The sequence below is a fragment of the Hemiscyllium ocellatum genome, unplaced genomic scaffold (assembly GCF_020745735.1).
Source record: "Hemiscyllium ocellatum isolate sHemOce1 unplaced genomic scaffold, sHemOce1.pat.X.cur. scaffold_532_pat_ctg1, whole genome shotgun sequence".
Classification (NCBI taxonomy): domain Eukaryota; kingdom Metazoa; phylum Chordata; class Chondrichthyes; order Orectolobiformes; family Hemiscylliidae; genus Hemiscyllium; species Hemiscyllium ocellatum.
In genome coordinates, this window is record NW_026869102.1 from 268887 (window position 1) to 288208 (window position 19322).

The window sequence follows — 19322 nt, forward strand, 5'->3', positions numbered from 1 at the left end:
ATTGGCCCAGCTGATCAAGATCCCATTGTAATCTGAGGTAACCTACTTCACTGTCCACTACACCTCCAATTATGGTGTCACCATCCAACTATACCTCCTACGTTCACATCCAAATCATTTATATAAATGCCGAAAAGTAGTGGACCCAGCACCGATCCTTGTGGCACTCCACTGGGCACAGGCCTCCAGTCTGAAAAACATCTCTCCACCACCACCCTCTGTCTTCTCCCTTCAAGCCTGTTCTGTATCCAAATGGCTAGTTCTCCCTGTATTCCCTGAGATCTAACCTTGCTAACCAGTCTCCCATGGGGATCCTTGTCGAATGCCTTACTGAAGTCTGTATAGATCACATCTACTGCTCTGCCCTCATCAATCCTCTCTGTTACTATTTGTCTTGCAGATTGAGGAGGAGATGTTGGCGTTACAGACCCAGCGAACGGAACGTATTCGGAATTTGCTGGAGCGACAGGCCCGGGAGATAGAAGCTTTTGACTCGGAGAGTTTACGATTAGGTTTCAGTAATATGGCCCTGAGCAGCCTTCCCCCAGCTTCTGCCTTCACCCACCCATACCAGGTCAGCCGAGGAAGCAGTCGAACGGCAGGAGGCAGAGAGGGAATGACTGCATCCTCTGGGCCAGGCCCTGGGCCAGGAGTGGGGACTCCTCAGTCCTGGAGGCAGCCGCCTACCCTGGCCCCAGGCTCCTGGGCTCATGCAGCCCCTGTCCCCGGCTCACGGGGGAGCAGCCTCGTTCTTCGTAGCAGCCCCCAGGCTCTTCACCAGACGGCTTCAGGAGGACAAGCCGAATCTGGGATCAGCCGCAGCACCAGCGTCACTTCCCAGATCTCCAACGGTTCCCAGCTCTCCTATTCCTGACCCCCTCCCACCTCCCAGTGGATCCCCGACACTGTGAGCACACCTCCTTCCCTCACCTTCCTGGATCTGCCTCCTCCTCCCTGCTGCCCTTACCCCAGGGTGACCAATCCCCAGCCTTCCAGTGTGGGGCTGAACCAGCCCCCCTCCTCTCCCTGGAGTCAGTATCTTCCCCAGCCCAGCTCTGGGCTGACCCTGTCCTGTCTGCCTTCTGGTTTTTGTCTGGGTGATGGTGTCATTGCTTTTCTCCAAGTGAAGATTACTGTTTCTGTTCATTGTGTCACTGTGATGATGATGATGATGATGATGATGGTGGTGGTGGTGTATAAAAGACTAGGACCTCAGTATCTCTGGTCTCCTATTCACAGCTCCCTGCCACACACAGAGCAGTCGGTGCTGAAACACTGACCGTTTCTGAGGAGTGGGAGATGTATGAGAACAGGGGACTGCGTTGATTGATCAGTCAGGATCCTCCTTTTTTTTTAAATGTTCGAAGGGTTGCTGAACTTGAGAGGGAACCGTCTCCTTCTTCAAAAGGATCTTACCGTTGAATGTGACCCTCCAATTTCACTCGCAATGTTGGCAGCGTCAGAAATTTACAGGAATCAAAAATAATGAAAAATACAGAAATTTAATGGGAATGTCTGTGTGTGTGTCTGTGTGTGTTACTGAGCTGGAGTTTGCTCTGAGTTTAAGCTTGCTGGTGATCGAGCAGGTAAACGTAACTCTCACTGCAAACAGCCACGAGTGATTTATCTGACTGGTCAGTGCAGACATCGATGCTGTACACCCCTTGGGACAGGTTTCCCAGACGACCCACCGTCTGGAGAGAGAGAGAAAGAGAAACGATGATGAGACAAGACTTTCTGCTGACTCTGGTGCCCAGCATTTCCCAGGAGCTGGGAAAGGCTGGGTGTTGATGGATTCCAAGCCTTTACCTCTGCCTATGGGAATTCCTGACCCCGTTGCACTCACCGCCATCGTTTCTCGATGCACCAGACGACAGATGTTGTTCCTGGTCCCTGCAGCGATCACGTGGTCAGGTCCAAGCCAGCGGCAACTATACGTCTAGTGGTCAGAGAGGGAGAACGAGAACGTCAGACACAGATCCCCTCTGAGCTGACCCCACACAACCATCATCACATACCCAACCCCAGGGAGAGGCATCTCACTGTCCCCGGAGGAACCCGACGACTTACCAGACTGTAATCACCGTCCTTCTGGGGAATATCTTGAATCTTCTCACCTGATTGGTAATCCCAGACCTAAGGGAAAGAACACAGCGAGGGCAGTCAGATTTGGGATTACTACAGTGTAGAAGGAAATCATTATTTAGTGGTAAGCTCCTGCCTTTCTCCATATCTCTCCACCACATTCCCAGATTGTGCATTCCAGATCGGAATTATACAGGTGAAAAGGTTTTTAATCCCTCACCCCCTTGCTTCTATTGCACATCCCTTTAAACCTGTGCCCCTCTCTTACTCCTTTTAATTTCGGGAACAGTTTTCCCTGACCAGCCCCCCATTCCATGATTTTGAAGACCTCTTTATCAGATTTCCTTTGCTGTAAGTCTTGTTCTCTCAGAGACTAACAGTCCCCACCTGCTTCAATCTATCCTCATCACTGACTCCTGGCAAAATCATGTGTAAAAGGTCAACGTGGTCCCACAGGACCTGCCTCACCTCCAAACTCTTCTCTCTCCTCCATGATCCTGTCAGAATCTCATCGCTCACAGGATGTATCTGCAGAGAATCACCACATAGGTGGGGGCCAAAGATCCTCCTGAAATCAAATTAAATCATCAGGAAACACGATCCAACGGTAACGTTCTGTCCCAGTAATCATCCCCCCGTCCCGGGGTAATGGCACGGTCTCCCAGTAAGCGTCCCTCTGTCCTGGGGTAATGGCACAGTCTCCCAGTAATCGTCCCCCGTCCCGGGGTAATGGCACGGTCTCCCAGTAATCGTTCCCCCTGTCCCGGGGTAATGGCACGGTCTCCCAGTAATCGTCCCCCGTCCCGGGGTAATGGCACGGTCTCCCAGTAAGTGTCTCCCTGTCCCAGGGTAATGGCACGGTCTCCCAATAATCGTCCCCCCATCCCGGGATAATGGCACGATCTCCCAGTAAGCGTCCCCTGTCCCGGGGTAATGGCACGGTCTCCCAGTCCCCTGTCCTGGGGTAATGCATGGTCTCCCAGTAATCGTTCCCCTGACCCGGGGTAATGGCACGGTCTCCCAGTAATCGTTCCCCCTGTCCCGGGGTAATGGCACGGTCTCACAATAAGCGTCCCCCTGTCCCGGGGTAAATGCACGGTCTCCCAGTAAGCGTCCCCCTGTCCCGGGGTAAATGCACGGTCTCCCAGTAAGTGTCCCCCTGTCCCAGGGTAATGGCACGGTCTCCCAGTAAGCGTCCCCCCCGTCCCGGGGTAATGGCACGGTCTCCCAGTAAGCGTCCCCCCCGTTCCGGGGTAATGGCACGGTCTCCCAGTAAGCGTTCCCCCCCGCCCCCCGTCCCAGGGTAATGGCACGGTCTCCCAGTAAGCGTCCCCCTGTTCCGGGGTAATGGCACGATCTCCCAGTAAGTGTCTACCCCTGTCCCGGGGTAATGGCACGGTCTCCCAGTAAGTGTCCCCCTGTCCCGGGGTAATGGCACGGTCTCCCAGTAATTGTCCCCCTGTCCCGGGGTAATGGCACGGTCTCCCAGTAATCGTCCCCCCGTCCCGGAGTAATGGCACAATCTCCCAGTAAGTGTCTCCCCCTGTCCCGGGGTAATGGCACGGTCTCCCAGTAATCGTTCCCCCTGTCCCGGGGTAATGGCACGGTCTCCCAGTAATCGTCCCCCCGTCCCGGAGTAATGGCACAATCTCCCAGTAAGTGTCTCCCCCTGTCCCGGGGTAAATGCACGGTCTCCCAGTAAGTGTCCCCCTGTCCTGGGGTAATGGCACGGTCTCCCAGTAAGTGTCCCCTGTCCCGGGGTAATGGCACGGTCTTTCAGTACGTGCCCCCCGTCCCGGGGTAATGGCACGGTCTCCCAGTAAGTGTCCCCCCGTCCTGGGGTAATGGCACGGTCTCCCAGTAAGTGTCCCCTGTCCCGGGGTAATGGCACGGTCTCCCAGTAAGTGTCCCCTGTCCCAGGGTAATGGCACGGTCTCCCAGTAATCGTTCCCCCTGTCCCGGGGTAATGGTACGGTCTCACAGTAAGCGTCCCCCTGTCCCGGGGTAATGGCACGGTCTCCCAGTAAGCGTCCCCCCGTCCCGGGGTAAATGCACGGACTCCCAGTAAGTGTCCCCCTGTCCCGGGGTAATGGCACGATCTCCCAGTAATCGTTCCCCCTGTCCCGGGGTAATGGTACGGTCTCCCAGTAAGCGTCCCCCTGACCTGGGATAATGGCACAGTCTCCCAGTCCCCTGTCCCGGGGTAATGGCACGGTCTCCCAGTAAGCGTCCCCCCGTCCCGGGGTAATGGCACCGTCTCCCAGTCCCCCGTCCCGGGGTAATGGCACGGTCTCCCAGTAAGTGTCCCCCTGTCCCGGGGTAATGGCACGGTCTCCCAGTAAGTGTCCCCTGTCCCGGGGTAATGGCACGGTCTCCCAGTAAGTGTCCCCCCGTCCCGGGGTAAATGCACGGTCTCCCAGTAAGTGTCCCCGCTGTCCCGGGGTAATGGCACGGTCTCCCAGTCCCCCGTCCCGGGGTAAATGCACGGTCTCCCAGTAAGTGTCCCCGCTGTCCCGGGGTAATGGCACGGTCTCCCAGTAAGTGTCCCTTGTCCTGTCGCGGTCACTATCCCTGTCCCAGTAATAATTGCTGTAATCCCTGAACCATACCTGAGTGAATGGGGATGATTCTCAGTCCAGAACTAGACAGAGAGAAACACAAGGTTTATGTTAGGAATTGCTCTATCACATTTTACAGAGAGAGAGAGAGAGAGAGAGAAACAGTTTGTTAGGAATGGCCCCAGATCCCTGTGTAAACCGTGATTTCTCACTGTCCCCCCACCCCGGTCTCAGAGAAAATCACATCCTCCCCCAACCCAGGGACACAGCAAACCCCCTCTCAGGACCACACCCCACATCCTCCCACCCCCCCAAACACACACACACAGAGACACAGCAAACCCCCTCTCAGGACCACACCCCTCCCCCCTCCCCCTCAAATACACAGACAGACACAGAGACAGTAAAGCCCCCCCCCCAGTGTTCCCCCACCAGCCTCTGCTCTGTACCTCCTACCTGTACGGTATCGTCCCATCCTCCTGAAAGCAGCTCTGTCAGGTTGTGGGGGTTAAATTTCACCACAAAAATACGGGACCGATGACCATCCATCACAGTTGGAGAGGGGCTGAAGTGAATCATAAACAGTTACTTTCAGAGTGGTCCCAGGGGTGGGGGGAATAGAGGGCAGTGGGGAGGGAGTCGAGAGTGTGGTGCTGAAAAAGCACAGCAGGTAAGGCAGCATCCTAGGAGCAGGAAAATCAACGCTTCGGGCATCAGGATGAAGGCCTTATGCCTGAAATGTCAACTCTCCTGCTCCTCGGATGCTGCCTGACCTGCTGAGCTTTTCCAGCACCACACTCTCGACTCTGATCTCCAGCATCTGCAATCCTCACTTTCTCCCAGTGTAGAGTGAGTCTGGAGTGAATCGGGGTTTGTGAGGGGTGGGGAACAGGGGGATGTCGGGTGAATGTGGAGGGGAGACAATTGTCACTAGTTCAGAATCCTGGAATTCTGTCCATAACGGCACCACACGGGAGGCTGCACCGGTTCAAGATGACTCAACCCCCACCTGCTCCAAGGGGTAATTAGGGACAGGCAATAAACTCTGCACCCAGCCAGTGACCTATCCCCTATGACCCATGAGCGAATAAAACTCGAGCTGTTTATAGAGGACTGAAGATGTAAAGATGTGAATGAGAGTGGGTCACAATCATTAAAATATCTTCCTTTAAATCCTCGTTAATCCTCTGACCCTTCATTTTAAAACTGTGTATTCCTTTGCTAAGGGGGGGACAGCTGCTCTCTCTTCACCCTGTCCACCCCCTTCATTAATCTTAACACCCCAATCAGATCCCTCCCCAATCTTCAAAAGCCCATCGCAGCTTCTCTTAACAGCAGAAATACCCATCCCAGGGAGCATCCGGGTGAATCGCTTCTGCATTCCCTCCAGTATAAATACATGTCCATACAGTTCAGTGACCAGAACTGTACACAGTACTCCAGCTGTGACTAAACCAGCTCCAACGTCAACTCCCTGCTCTTAGAATCGATGATGTGACGGTTCTGGTGTTGGACTGGGGTGGACAATGTCAGAAATCACATGACACCAGGCTGTGCTTTTGCAGTGCTGCTCCTGTGTCAGCTGTAGTGAGTGTAACCTGGTATCATGTGATCTCTGACTTCTGACGCACTGCTCAACTGGGTAAGGCAAGTGTCTGCAGGCTCCTATAACCTGTCCTAGTGCCTTCAGCAATCGGTATCCCCCTGTGCCTCTCTCCCTCTGCCCCCTCCCCATGTCTGTCCAGGTCCCATGTCTCTCTGTGACCCTCCCCTCCTTCCCCGTGTCTCTCTGTGACCCTCCCCTCCTTCCCCATGTCTCTCTGTGACCCTCCCCTCCTTCCCCGTGTCTCTCTGTGACCCTCCCCTCCTTCCCCATGTCTCTCTGTGCCCCTCTCCTCCTTCCCCATGTCTCTCTGTGACCCTCCCCTCCTTCCCCATGTCTCTCTGTGTGTGACCCTCCCCTCCTTCCCCATGTCTCTCTGTGACCCTCCCCTCCTTCCCCGTGTCTCTCTGTGACCCTCCCCTCCTTCCCCATGTCTCTCTGTGTGTGACCCTCCCCTCCTTCCCCATGTCTCTCTGTGACCCTCTCCTCCTTCCCCATGTCTCTCTGTGACCCTCCCCTCCTTCCCCATGTCTCTCTGTGACCCTCCCCTCCTTCCCCATGTCTCTCTGTGCCCCTCCCCTCCTTCCCCATGTCTCTCTGTGTGTGCCCCTCCCCTCCTTCCCCATGTCTCTCTGTGCCCCTCCCCTCCTTCCCCGTGTCTCTCTGTGACCCTCCCCTCCTTCCCCATGTCTCTCTGTGACCCTCCCCTCCTTCCCCATGTCTCTCTGTGTGTGACCCTCCCCTCCTTCCCCATGTCTCTCTGTGACCCTCTCCTCCTTCCCCATGTCTCTCTGTGACCCTCCCCTCCTTCCCCATGTCTCTCTGTGCCCCTCCCCTCCTTCCCCATGTCTCTCTGTGCCCCTCTCCTCCTTCCCCATGTCTCTCTGTGACCCTCCCCTCCTTCCCCATGTCTCTCTGTGACCCTCCCCTCCTTCCCCATGTCTCTCTGTGCCCCTCCCCTCCTTCCCCGTGTCTCTCTGTGACCCTCCCCTCCTTCCCCATGTCTCTCTGTGACCCTCTCCCCCTTCCCCATGTCTCTCTGTGCCCCTCCCCTCCTTCCCCATGTCTCTCTGTGCCCCTCCCCTCCTTCCCCGTGTCTCTCTGTGACCCTCCCCTCCTTCCCCATGTCTCTCTGTGACCCTCCCCTCCTTCCCCATGTCTCTCTGTGCCCCTCTCCTCCTTCCCCATGTCTCTCTGTGACCCTCCCCTCCTTCCCCATGTCTCTCTGTGACCCTCCCCTCCTTCCCCATGTCTCTCTGTGACCCTCTCCTCCTTCCCCATGTCTCTCTGTGTCCCTCCCCTCCTTCCCCGTGTCTCTCTGTGACCCTCCCCTCCTTCCCCATGTCTCTCTGTGACCCTCTCCCTCCTTCCCCATGTCTTTCTTTCCCTCTTCCCCCACCCCAAGGATCTCTCTCCTCCCTCCCTGTGCCTCTCCCCTCTCTCTCCCCATGTCTCTCTACCCCTCCCCATGTTTCTCTTCCCGACTTTCCTCCACCGTGTCTCTCTCTCTCCCTCCCTCCTGTGTCTCTCTCCCTTGCCCCCCACCGTGTCTCTCTCTCTCCTCTCCCCGTGTCTCTCTCTCCTCTCTCCCTCCTCTCCCCGTGTCTCTCTCTCCTCTCCGTGTCTCTCTCCTTCCTCTCTCCCCGTGTCTCTCTCCCCCCGTGTCTCTCTCCCCGTGTCTCGCTCCCTCCCCTCTCCCCGTGTCTCGTTCCCTCCCCTCTCCCCGTGTCTCGTTCCCTCCCCTCTCCCCGTGTTTCGCTCCCTCCCCCTCCCCTCCCCGTGTCTTTCTTGCCCTGTCCCCCCTTCTCATATCCTCTCCCTTCTTCCTGTATCCCTCTCTCCCTCTCCATGTCCCTCTCCCCATCGCTGTCTCTCTCGAATTCTGTGTTTCTCTCTCTCTCTATCACTTCAATGGGTAGGGGAGAGAGAAAGAGCAGGAGATTCCCAATATCTGCTCAAACTGGGATTGTCTCCAGCTGAAACAAGCACGACGTTCCCCCACCGGTGTCAGTCAGGAATCTGGTTCCCTCTGGGACAGACCTGGGTGTGAAGGTCTGTAGGCAATCCCGGCTGGCTGTATCATACAGTCGGATTGATGCTGCTGTTCCTGCGGTGGCAAAGCGAGTCCCTGAAGCATTGAACGCTGCAGCTAGTGTCTCCTGGTTTTCCACCAAGGTGTGCAGACACTTCTGGGTCGACACATGCCACAGTTTCACCTTCCCACTGGCATCTGGGCAGAACATTTTAACACCGAGATCAGTCAATGTTCTTTTAATCATCCCTTCCCTTCATCTGCTGCTTTCTCCTCTTCACCTCAACCTCCATTTTCCCCGACCTTTGTCTCCCACCCACTCAACGTCTACCTCTCCCACCTCTACTACCCCCTCCCTCTCTCCCCATTCTCCTCAGTCCTCCCCCTCCCTTCAGCCCCTGCCTTGCCATCCTCAGACCCCTTCTCCCTCTGTCCTCAGTACCTCCTCTCCCAGTCCTCTCTCCCTCTTCCCCACGGCCTCCTCTCTCTCCCCATTCCCTCTCACTCACCTCCTCTCCCCCCGTTCCCTCCCCCTTCCCCATGGCCTCTTCTCCCCCCGTTCCCTCTCCTCAGCCTCCTCTCTCCTTTGCCCCATTCCCTGGCCCATGGCCTCCTGTCTCTCTATCTCTGTCTCCCTCCCTCTGTCCCCCTCTCATCCTGCTGCTGACTCACATGTTGCCAGCAGTAAGTCACCACTGGCAGCTCCTGGTGGGCAGAAGTTGAGGCTTGTGACTGGTAAGTTGATGTTCAGAGTCTCTGTGTCCCTCAGCTGATAGACAAACGCCCCACTGCACGGTTTATAAAGCTGTTAACAGAAACTCAGCAGTTCAGAACAAAGCTGGGGAATGAAGCAATGACAGCCTGGAATATGGCAAAACATTCGGGGTTTGAAGTATACAAAATTATGAGAGAGAGAGAGAGCTGATGGATTGCAAGAATCTCTTGCCCCATGGTAAACATGAGTAACAGTGGAGGACATAAGTTTAATATGAGGAGTTAAGTGGCTTAGTGGGATCTGAGAGAAATGTTTCACCCACAGACTATTGGTCAAGTGAAGGTAAATTAGTGTAATTTGGTGTTTGTGTTGTATAACTATGATGCAAGTAACGTACCAGAAAGGTTGGGGAACACAGGGTTTAGTGAGAAACTAAAGGAAATCAGTATTAATAAGGATATACTGCTGGAGAAATTAATGGGATTGAAGGACTTCCTGATGAAGGGTTTATGCCTGAAACGGTGATTCTCCTGCTCCTCGGATGCTGCCTAACCTGCTGTGCTTTTCCAGCACCACACTCTCGACTAAGGGATTAGTCTGTAAAGTTAAGGCACATGGGATTGGGGATAGTGTACTAACCTGGATATAGAACGGGTTGGCAGATAGGAATCAAAAAGGAGGAATAAATGGATTACTGCAGGGGTCAGTACGATAAATGGATTACTGCAGGGGTCAGTACGATAAATGGATTACTGCAGGGGTCAGTGCGATGACCATTGATGGATTACTGCAGGGATCAGTACGATGACCATTGATGGATTACTGCAGGGGTCAGTACGATAAATGGATTACTGCAGGGGTCAGTACGATGACCATTGATGGATTACTGCAGGGGTCAGTACGATAAATGGATTACTGCAGGGGTCAGTACGATGACCATTGATGGATTACTGCAGGGGTCAGGACGATTAATGGATTACTGCAGGGGTCAGTACGATGACCATTGATGGATTACTGCAGGGATCAGTACGATAAATGGATTACTGCAGGGGTCAGTACGATGACCATTGATGGATTACTGCAGGGGTCAGTACGATAAATGGATTACTGCAGGGGTCAGTACGATGACCATTGATGGATTACTGCAGGGGTCAGTACGATGACCATTGATGGATTACTGCAGGGGTCAGTACGATGACCACTGGAATTCACATCGATTAACGAACTGGATGAAGAAAGTGAATGTAATATCTCCAAGTCTGCAGCCGACGTAAGACTGGGTGGAAGGGTGGACTCTGAGGAGGACACAGAGATGGACAGACTGAGTGAGTATCCTATTGATCAACGTGGGGCCATCCCCTCTCACAGCAAACACAGGAAGGCAGATTATTATTTGAATGGTGATAGATTTGGGGAGTTGGGGGTTAATGGAGAGCAGGGGCCAGCGAAAGTAGACACACAGGTGCAGCAGGCTGGTATGTTGATGTTTACTGTTAGAGGATCAAGTACAGGAGAGATTCAGTGATGGTAATGTGATTGAATAGCAAGGGGAGATGGACATTGTTTCTCTTATTGAAGACGGTTATTGAATGATTACTGCTACTCTTCAGCCCAAGCCTGGATATTGTCCAGATCTTGTTGGATTTGATCATGGACTGCTTCGGTATCAGAGGAGCAGGGAATGCTGCGGAACACTGTGCAGTCATTGCTGAACATCCTCACTTTGGACCTTACAATGAGCAATGGCTAATGGTCCAGCCAGTGACACCCACATCACAATAAAAATTCCCAGATCATCCTGAGACCCAGTGAAAACTCCCCCAGAACTAGATAACACTGGGTGAGCTTCTGAGACACCTCAGTGGCTTGGTGCACTCTCTCCAGCATCACCCAATGCCTTGTGTTCTTCCTGTTTATGTCAAGGCTGCTCACCTTGATATTCCCGGTCATCAGTCCCACTGCTAGAAGCTGTCCAGACTGATTAAAACAGCAGCAAACAGCAGGTACCTTGCAGTCTCTGTAAAATACACACATCACATCAATTACTAACCCATCAAACCCCATCCTATCACAGTTATGGATCAGGATAGGCTACAGGCTGGGCTGGGGAAAACATGGCTGAAAATGTGTTGTTGGAAAAACGCAGCAGGTCAGGCAGCATCCTGATCTCCAGCATCTGCAGACCTCACTTTCTCCTAGGGGAAAAACATGGACCTCGTGAGAGGCAGGAGGTTGTTTGGGAGGGAACCCAACTCAGGAATGGGTATGGGTGTGGGTGGAGGATAGGAAAAGCCTAAATGGACAGAGGTGAACACCTTTTGTGGTACCATAATCGACGTGGGTCAGACTGGGTAAGGACAGCAGATTTCCTTCCCTGAAGGACAATGGTGAATCTCATTAATTAAACTAAATTTAAATGGTAAACGAATGACTGAAAGATGTAGGAGCTGCAGATGGTAGAGGAATTCCAATGACCCTGACAGAGAGTCAGCGCCAAAGGAATGGAAATAAAGGCAACATTTTTAGCTCCGGTTTCGGGGAAGTTACAGGATCAGGGAGCATTTTGGTAACAGCGATCACAATATTGTTAGGTTTCAGACTGAGATAGTTAAACGGGAAAATATTTAACAGGACTATTGGGAACAGTGCAATTAGAATGAGCTTTACTGTCACGTAAGTAGTGAAAAGTTTACAAGTTGCTACTTATGGCGCCATCTTAGATACAGATCTACTTTCCAAGATGGTGGGCAGAGCAGGACTCCTCAGCGAGAGCTCCTCCACTCTGCCTGTTACTACTTCTTTTCCTCTTGTGTTTTTTCTCCCTTGTTCTTACCTTCCATCCTTGAGCCTTGAGAGAAGTCATTGCTGACTCCCGGCCTCAGTACAGACTCTCAGCCTAATGGTGGTGACACGGTGGCTCAGTGGTTAGCGCTGCTGCCTCACAGTGCAAGGGATCTGGGTTCAATTCCAGCCTCGGGTGACTGACTGTGTGGAGTTTGCACGTTCTCCCCGTGTCTGTGTGGGTTTCCTCCGGGTATTCCGGTTTCCTGCCACAGTCCAAAGATGCGCAGGTCAGGTGAACTGGCCATGCTAAATTGCTCGTAGTGTTAGGTGCATTAGTCAGGGGTTAAGTAGGGAAATGGGTCTGGGTGGGTTACTCTTCAGAGGGTCGGTGTGGACTTGTTGGGCTGAAGGGCCTGTTTCCACACTGTAGGGATTCTAATCTAGGTGAGCCTTGTATAGACGACAGACTGAGGTGTCAGCAGTGGCTGTGTAGGAAGAACTGTTATTCTGAATATTGTATTTCTTTATTTTTCCAGCTTGTTCCTATGATTGTGTACTTTTGTAACTAAGATAGTGCGATGGTCTGTAATACTGGACTTTTAAAAATTTTCCTAACTATTTGTGCTGAAGAATCCGTACCTAGGTACATTTTGTACCTAAGATGGTAGAGTTAGTAGTAACTAGTAAACTTTTCACTGTACTCGTGGGAGTACATATGATAATAAAGCTAATTTTAATTAGGTAGACAATTGGAGATTTTAACACTGCTTATTCACAGAGGAGATCATTGTGACTATATTGCCACAAGGGTTACACAACTGACCTGAAACTGAACTGGACCCAGCCATTTCAATCCTGTAGCTACAAGACCAGGTCAGAGGCAGGGAATCCTGCAGCGAGTAACTGCCCTTCCCAAAGCCTGTCTTACCATCAGGAGTGTGAGGGAATACTCCCCCACTTGCCCTGGACAGGGGAGCAGCTCTGACAACACTTGAGGTGTTCGACACCATCCGGGACAGAGCAGCCCCTTGCTTGATTGGCACCACATCCACAAACATCCCCTCTCTCCACTACCAACGCTCAGTAACAGCAGTGTGTACCATCCCCTCTCTCCACTACCAACGCTCAGTAACAGCAGTGTGTACCATCCCCTCTCTCCACCACCAACGCACAGTAACAGCAGTGTGTACCATCCCCTCTCTCCACCACCAACGCACAGTAACAGCAGTGTGTACCATCCCCTCTTTCCACCACCAACGCTCAGTAACAGCAGTGTGTACCATCCCCTCTTTCCACCACCAACGCTCAGTAACAGCAGTGTGTACCATCCCCTCTCTCCACCACCAACGCTCAGTAACAGCAGTGTGTACCATCCCCTCTCTCCACCACCAACGCTCAGTAACAGCAGTGTGTACCATCCCCTCTTTCCACCACCAACGCTCAGTAACAGCAGTGTGTACCATCCCCTCTTTCCACCACCAACGCTCAGTAACAGCAGTGTGTACCATCCCCTCTTTCCACCACCAACGCTCAGTAACAGCAGTGTGTACCATCCCCTCTCTCCACCACCAACGCTCAGTAACAGCAGTGTGTACCATCCCCTCTTTCCACCACCAACGCTCAGTAACAGCAGTGTGTACCATCCCCTCTTTCCACCACCAACGCTCAGTAACAGCAGTGTGTACCATCCCCTCTTTCCACCACCAACGCTCAGTAACAGCAGTGTGTACCATCCCCTCTTTCCACCACCAATGCTCAGTAACAGCAGTGTGTACCATCCCCTCTTTCCACCACCAACGCTCAGTAACAGCAGTGTGTACCATCCCCTCTTTCCACCACCAACGCTCAGTAACAGCAGTGTGTACCATCCCCTCTTTCCACCACCAACGCTCAGTAACAGCAGTGTGTACCATCCCCTCTTTCCACCACCAACGCTCAGTAACAGCAGTGTGTACCATCCCCTCTTTCCACCACCAATGCTCAGTAACAGCAGTGTGTACCATCCCCTCTCTCCACCACCAACGCTCAGTAACAGCAGTGTGTACCATCTACAAGGTGCACTGCAGGAACTCACCAAAGATCCTCAGACAGCATCCTTCCAAACCCACGGCCACTTCCATCTGGAAGGACAAGGGTCAGCAGATACATGGGAACACTACCTCCTGCAAGTTCCCCTCCAACTCTTCACTGTCCAGACTTGGAATATATCAGCCGTTCCTTCAGTGTGGCTGGGTCAGAATCCTGGGATTCCCTCTCTAAGGGCACTGTGCGGGGTATCCCTAAACTAAACATAAGTGCGGATGTTCAAGAAGGCTGCTCACCCCCATCTTCTCAAGGGGCAACAAGGGATGGATGATAAGTGCTGGGCTCCACCAGTGACACCTATGTCCGTGAGTGACTAAAACTAGAGTTGCTTAGATGACTGAAGATGTCGAGGTGTGATTGAAGGTAGGTCACAATCAATCAGGGACTAAGCTCAGAGCAGAAGTCGTCTAGAAACTAGAAGTAAAAGTGAGAGGTTTGGAGAAAGAGGGAACCTTTATCCACGGTGGAAGTGTGATGGTGGGAAAGCTGGTTTGAAAAAGAGAACCTCTGACCAAGACAGAAGGCTTGGTTAAGGAACCAAACAGCTTTTATTCTATACCTGCTGCCCTTCCGTCACTAGTGAATAGTCCATGGCCAATGTCACCACATGGGATATAACAGTAAAGACTTCAAGGAATCCACTGTCCAAGATCTGTTGGTATAAATAATCGCGCTTTATGAATGACCAAGCAAGGTTCAACTGACTGGAATCAAGTTTCTTTGATGAAGGAATGGGGAGAGTCTCAATTGGTGTTGCCTGACATTTATAAAGGCAAGGAAGTGATATTATATGTGGTCAGACCACATTGGGAGTATTGTGTTCAGTTCTGGGCACTTTATTTAAGGGTGCCGTTAAAAGTCCTGGAGAGAGTGCAAAGCTGATTTACCATAAAGATACCAGGAAAGAGGGGTTTTAGATACAAAAAGCAATTGAAGAGTTAGGCTAATTCTCCTTGGAATGGGGATGATTTAGAGGTGATCTTACTGAGGTGTTCAAAATAGTGAAAGCATGAACAACTTTGACAGGGTAAAGAGAGCGAGGGGTGAGGTGAGGAGAAACATCTTCACTCGGAGTTTTCAGGATTTGGAATGCACTGTCTGGGAGAGAGTGGGCGAGTGCCAGATAAAGGTTTGAAAGTGATACAACTATAAGAAGCAGGAGCTGGAGTAGGCCATCTGACCCCTCGAGCCTGCTCTGTCATTCAGTAAGATCATGGCTGATCCTTCCCAGGCCTTAGCTGCACTGACCTGCTCGCTGGAACCCCTCATTCCTTTACTGGTCAAAAACCTGCTTTCAGCTTGGAAACATTCAGTGAGGAAGCTTCAGCTGTTTCAATGGGCAGGGAATCCCACAGATTCACAACCTTCTGGGTGACTCACTCCTTCGCTCAGTCCGAAATCTGCACCCCCTCATTCTGAGGCTGTGCCCCTGGTTCTAGTTTCAGCCACCAATGGAAATAACCTCCCTGCTTCCACATTATCGAGTCCCTTCCTCATTCTGTTTCTCTAAGATCCTTCCCATTCTTCCCATTCTTCTAATGAGTTTGGTCAGAGGCTCCTCAATCTCTCCTCGCAAGGCAACCCTCTCAACTCTGGAAACAACTTCCTCCTTACCCCATCGGTACTGGGACATCCTTTCTCAAGGAAGGAGACAAAAACTGCGCACAGTCCTCTGGGTGAGACAAGCAGCCCTTTTGGGAACTGGTTCAAACTCCATGGGTGAATGGCCTCCTTCCTTTCTGTGGAAAACGATGATCCTACTTGTACTTTTGATTAGAATGACCCCCACAGTATCCACGCTGGCTAAAATAATCCTTGTGGGATTACAGGGGCAGTGACAATGAGGGAAGGGAATTGGCTAGGAACATAGGAACAGGAGGCCATTCAGTCCCTTGAGCCTGCCCCACCATTCAGTCTGATGATTGACAGTTCACTGCCTATTACCCAGCCCATCCCTGGTAACCCTGAACCCCACTGAGAGTCAGGAATCTCTCAATCTCTCCCTTCAACACACTCAGTGACAGAGCTCCCACCGCTCTGTGTGGGAGAGAGTCCCTGCGGTTCAGTAACATAATATTTCTCATCATCTCAGACCTCAGGGATATCCCTGTTTTTTGTAAACGATGTCCTCTGGTGCTAGACTATCCCCCCCACTCTCCACCAGAAACCATCTCTCCAGCATCTACCCTGTCCAACCCTTTCAGTATTTTGTAGGTTCCATTGAGATCCCTGTCCCATTCCTCGAGAGGCTTCCACCCAGTTTGTCCCAATCTCCCTTCACAGGACAGGCCCTCCCTCCCCCACCTCAATCCCAGGAACAAGCCTGATGAAACTACACTGCATTCACTCTGTGACAATCCTGAGAAAACGAAACACACAACACTCCTTGTGGTCTAACCAGGCTCCCATAAACCTGAAAGGAAGTTGAGAACGGCAGATGCTGGAGAGTGAGGCCTTGGAAAAACTCAGCAGGTCAGGCAGCATCCGAGGAGTAGGAGAGTCGATGTCTCGGTTATAAAGCCCCTCAGATGCTGCCTAACCCTATCACTGCCTTTCCAGCGGCAGACTCCTATACAACTGAAGGCAGACCTCCCACCTCCTACACTCAAATCCTCTTGTGATAAAGAGTAACATCCCTTAAATTTACTAATAACTGGCTGAACCTTCAGGTTAACTTACAGTAACTTACAGACAAGGACACCCAGGCCCCTCGATACATCTACAGTTTCCAACCACTTCAGAATACTCTGTTCATCTCTTTCTCCTATTTTTTTGGGGGGAAATTACTTGTTTCTTTGTGTAGTTTTGTGGAAATGTTGGGTCTATTTTACAGTATTTTGAGGATATCTTAAGACTGGATGTAAGTTTGCTCACTGAGCTGGAAGGTTTGTTTTCAGACGTTTCGTCAACATACTGGGTAACATCATCAGTGAGTCTTTGGATGAAGCACTGGTGGTATGGCCCACTTTCTATTGACCAACAAACCCCAACAAGCAGACAAAACACACCCAGAAATCCTAGCCACTCTCCCCTGCATCAAAGACATCTCGGAGATGACTGCCAGACTACTCAGACCCCTTGGCGTCATGGCAGCCCAAACCCACCAACACACAAAAACAGCAACTAATCAACTTGAAAGACCCTATACAGACCACAAGCAAAACTAATGTCATTTACAAAATACCGTGCAAGGACTGTAACAAGCACTACACTGTACAAACAGGCAGAAAACTAACCACCAGGATACATGAACATCAGTTAGCCACAAAAAGACATGACTCTCTCTCACTGGTATTCCTACATAGAGATAAGGAAGGGCACCACTTCGACTGGGACAACACATCCATCCTAGGACAAGCCAAACAGAGACACGAACGAGAATTCCTAGAAACATGGCATTCCAACCGGAACTCCATCAACAAACACGTTGACTTGGATCCCATTTATCAACCCCGAGAAAGAGAACAGGAAATTACATCACCAACCCAAAATAAATGGAAAGTGGGCCATACCACCAGTGATTCATCCAGAGGCTCACTGATGCTACCTAGTATGGTGACGAAACATCTGAAAATGAACCTTCCAGTTCAGTGAGCAAACCTACATCCAGAACCTCAACCTGAGCTACAAATCTTTTCAAAACCCTCTAATATCTTCGGACTATTTGTTGATATATTTTGGAATGTTATTGTTAGACTAGGATTTAGGCCATTTGACCCATTTGGGCCAGCATTTAGAGTCATGGAGTCATAAAGACGTACAGCACAGAAACAGACCCTTCGGTCCAACTCATCCATGCCAACCCAGATATCCCAACCTAATCTAGTCTCATTTGCCACTAGTTGGCCCATATCCATCCAAACCCTTCCTATTCCTATACCCATCCAAACGCCCCTTAAATGTTGCAGTTGTACCAGCCTCCACCACTTCCTCTGGCAGCTCATTCCATACACGTACAACCCTCTGGGTGAAAAAGTTGCCCCTTAGGTCCCTTTTATATCTTTCCCCTCTCACCCTAAACCTATGCCCCTCTAGTTCTGGACTCCCTGACCCTAGGGAACAGACTTGGTCTATTTCTCCTATCCATGCCCCTCATAATTTTGTAAACCTCTATAAGGTCACCCCTCAGCCTCTGACCCTCCAGGGAAAACAGTCCCAGTCTGTTCAGCCTCTCCCTGTAGCTCAGATCCTCCAATCCTGGCAACATCCTTGTTAATCTTTTCTGAACCCTTTCAAGTTTCACATCCTTCCAATAAGGAGGAGACCAGAACTGTGTGCAATTTGATCTTAGCTGATATTTTCTGAACCCTGTTTTTCTGCCTTCTCCCAGAATCCTTGATCACTTTCCTCATCAAGGGTCTATCTCAGTTTTAAACACACTCGATGACTTGGCCTCCACAGACCTTTGAGGCAATGGGTTTTACAGATTCACCAGCCTCCGGCTGAAGGAAATCTTTCTCATCACAATTCACTCTGAGGCTGTGCCCTCAGGTCCTGCTCTCTTCCTAGTGTATATGTGTATGTGTATATATGTATGTATGTACATCTGTGTGTGTGTGTATATATATATATATGTATATGTGTGTATGTGTGTGTGTGTATGTATGTATATGTGTGTGTATATATATATATATGTATATATGTGTATGTGTGTATATAAAATATAAGGTTATTGTATATTTCTGGTCTGGAGACTCACATCCTCCGGAGGACCCGCAGTTCTCCCTCAGTCTCCGGTTTCTCAACAACATTCTCCAGCTCCGCCCCAGGACCAGGACCAGGACCAGGCCCCGGCCTCGGCCTCGGCCCCGGCCCCAGCCCCAGGACCGGCCCCGGCATCAGGCTCAGGCTCACTCTCTCCCCGCGCGCCCCGGCGCCATGGCAACACGCCCCGCCCACAGCTACCGGAAATGGCTCTGATTGGTCACAGGGACGGGAAGAGAGCTGCGATTGGTCAAAGGGAGCACAGCGCTGCGATCGGTCAGAGGGACCGGAGGGCTGCGATTGGTCAGAAGGAGCAATGGCTGCGATTGGTCAGAGGGAGAGATTTTGATTGGTCACAGGGAGCGGAGGGCTGCGATTGGTCAGAGGGAGAGATTTTGATTGGTCACAGGGAGTGGAGGGCTGCGATTGGTCAGAGGGAGAGATTTTGATTGGTCACAGGGAGTGGAGGGCTGCGATTGGTCAGAGGGAGAGATTTTGATTGGTCACAGGGAGTGGAGGGCTGCGATTGGTCAGAGGGAGCAGTGGGCTGCGATTGGTCAGAGGGTGAGATTTTGATTGGTCAGAGGGAGCGGAGGGTTGCGATTGGTCAGAGGGAGAGATTTTGATTGGTCACAGGGAGCGGAGGGCTGCGATTGGTCAAAGGGAGCAATGGCTGCGATTGGTCAGAGGGAGCAGTGGGCTGCGATTGGTCAGAGGGAGCAGTGGGCTGTGATTGGTCAGAGGGAGAGATTTTGA

The 19322-nt window shown here is 51.6% G+C and overlaps 1 protein-coding gene across 1 annotated transcript; it reads right to left on the bottom strand.

The window, feature by feature from the left end:
- Positions 1–1483: 1483 nt before the first annotated feature.
- LOC132813921 (uncharacterized WD repeat-containing protein alr3466-like) lies at positions 1484–18755 on the bottom strand. The gene is made up of 10 exons (XM_060823306.1): positions 18562–18755; positions 10926–11010; positions 8951–9083; positions 8287–8476; positions 5100–5208; positions 4695–4726; positions 2554–2653; positions 2071–2136; positions 1847–1939; positions 1484–1694 (listed from the first exon to the last, which is right to left on the bottom strand). The coding sequence occupies exons 1-10, from the start codon at positions 18699–18701 to the stop codon at positions 1563–1565; spliced, it is 1080 nt and encodes a 359-aa protein (XP_060679289.1). The 5' UTR covers positions 18702–18755; the 3' UTR covers positions 1484–1562.
- Between the last annotated feature and the right edge of the window lie 567 nt (positions 18756–19322).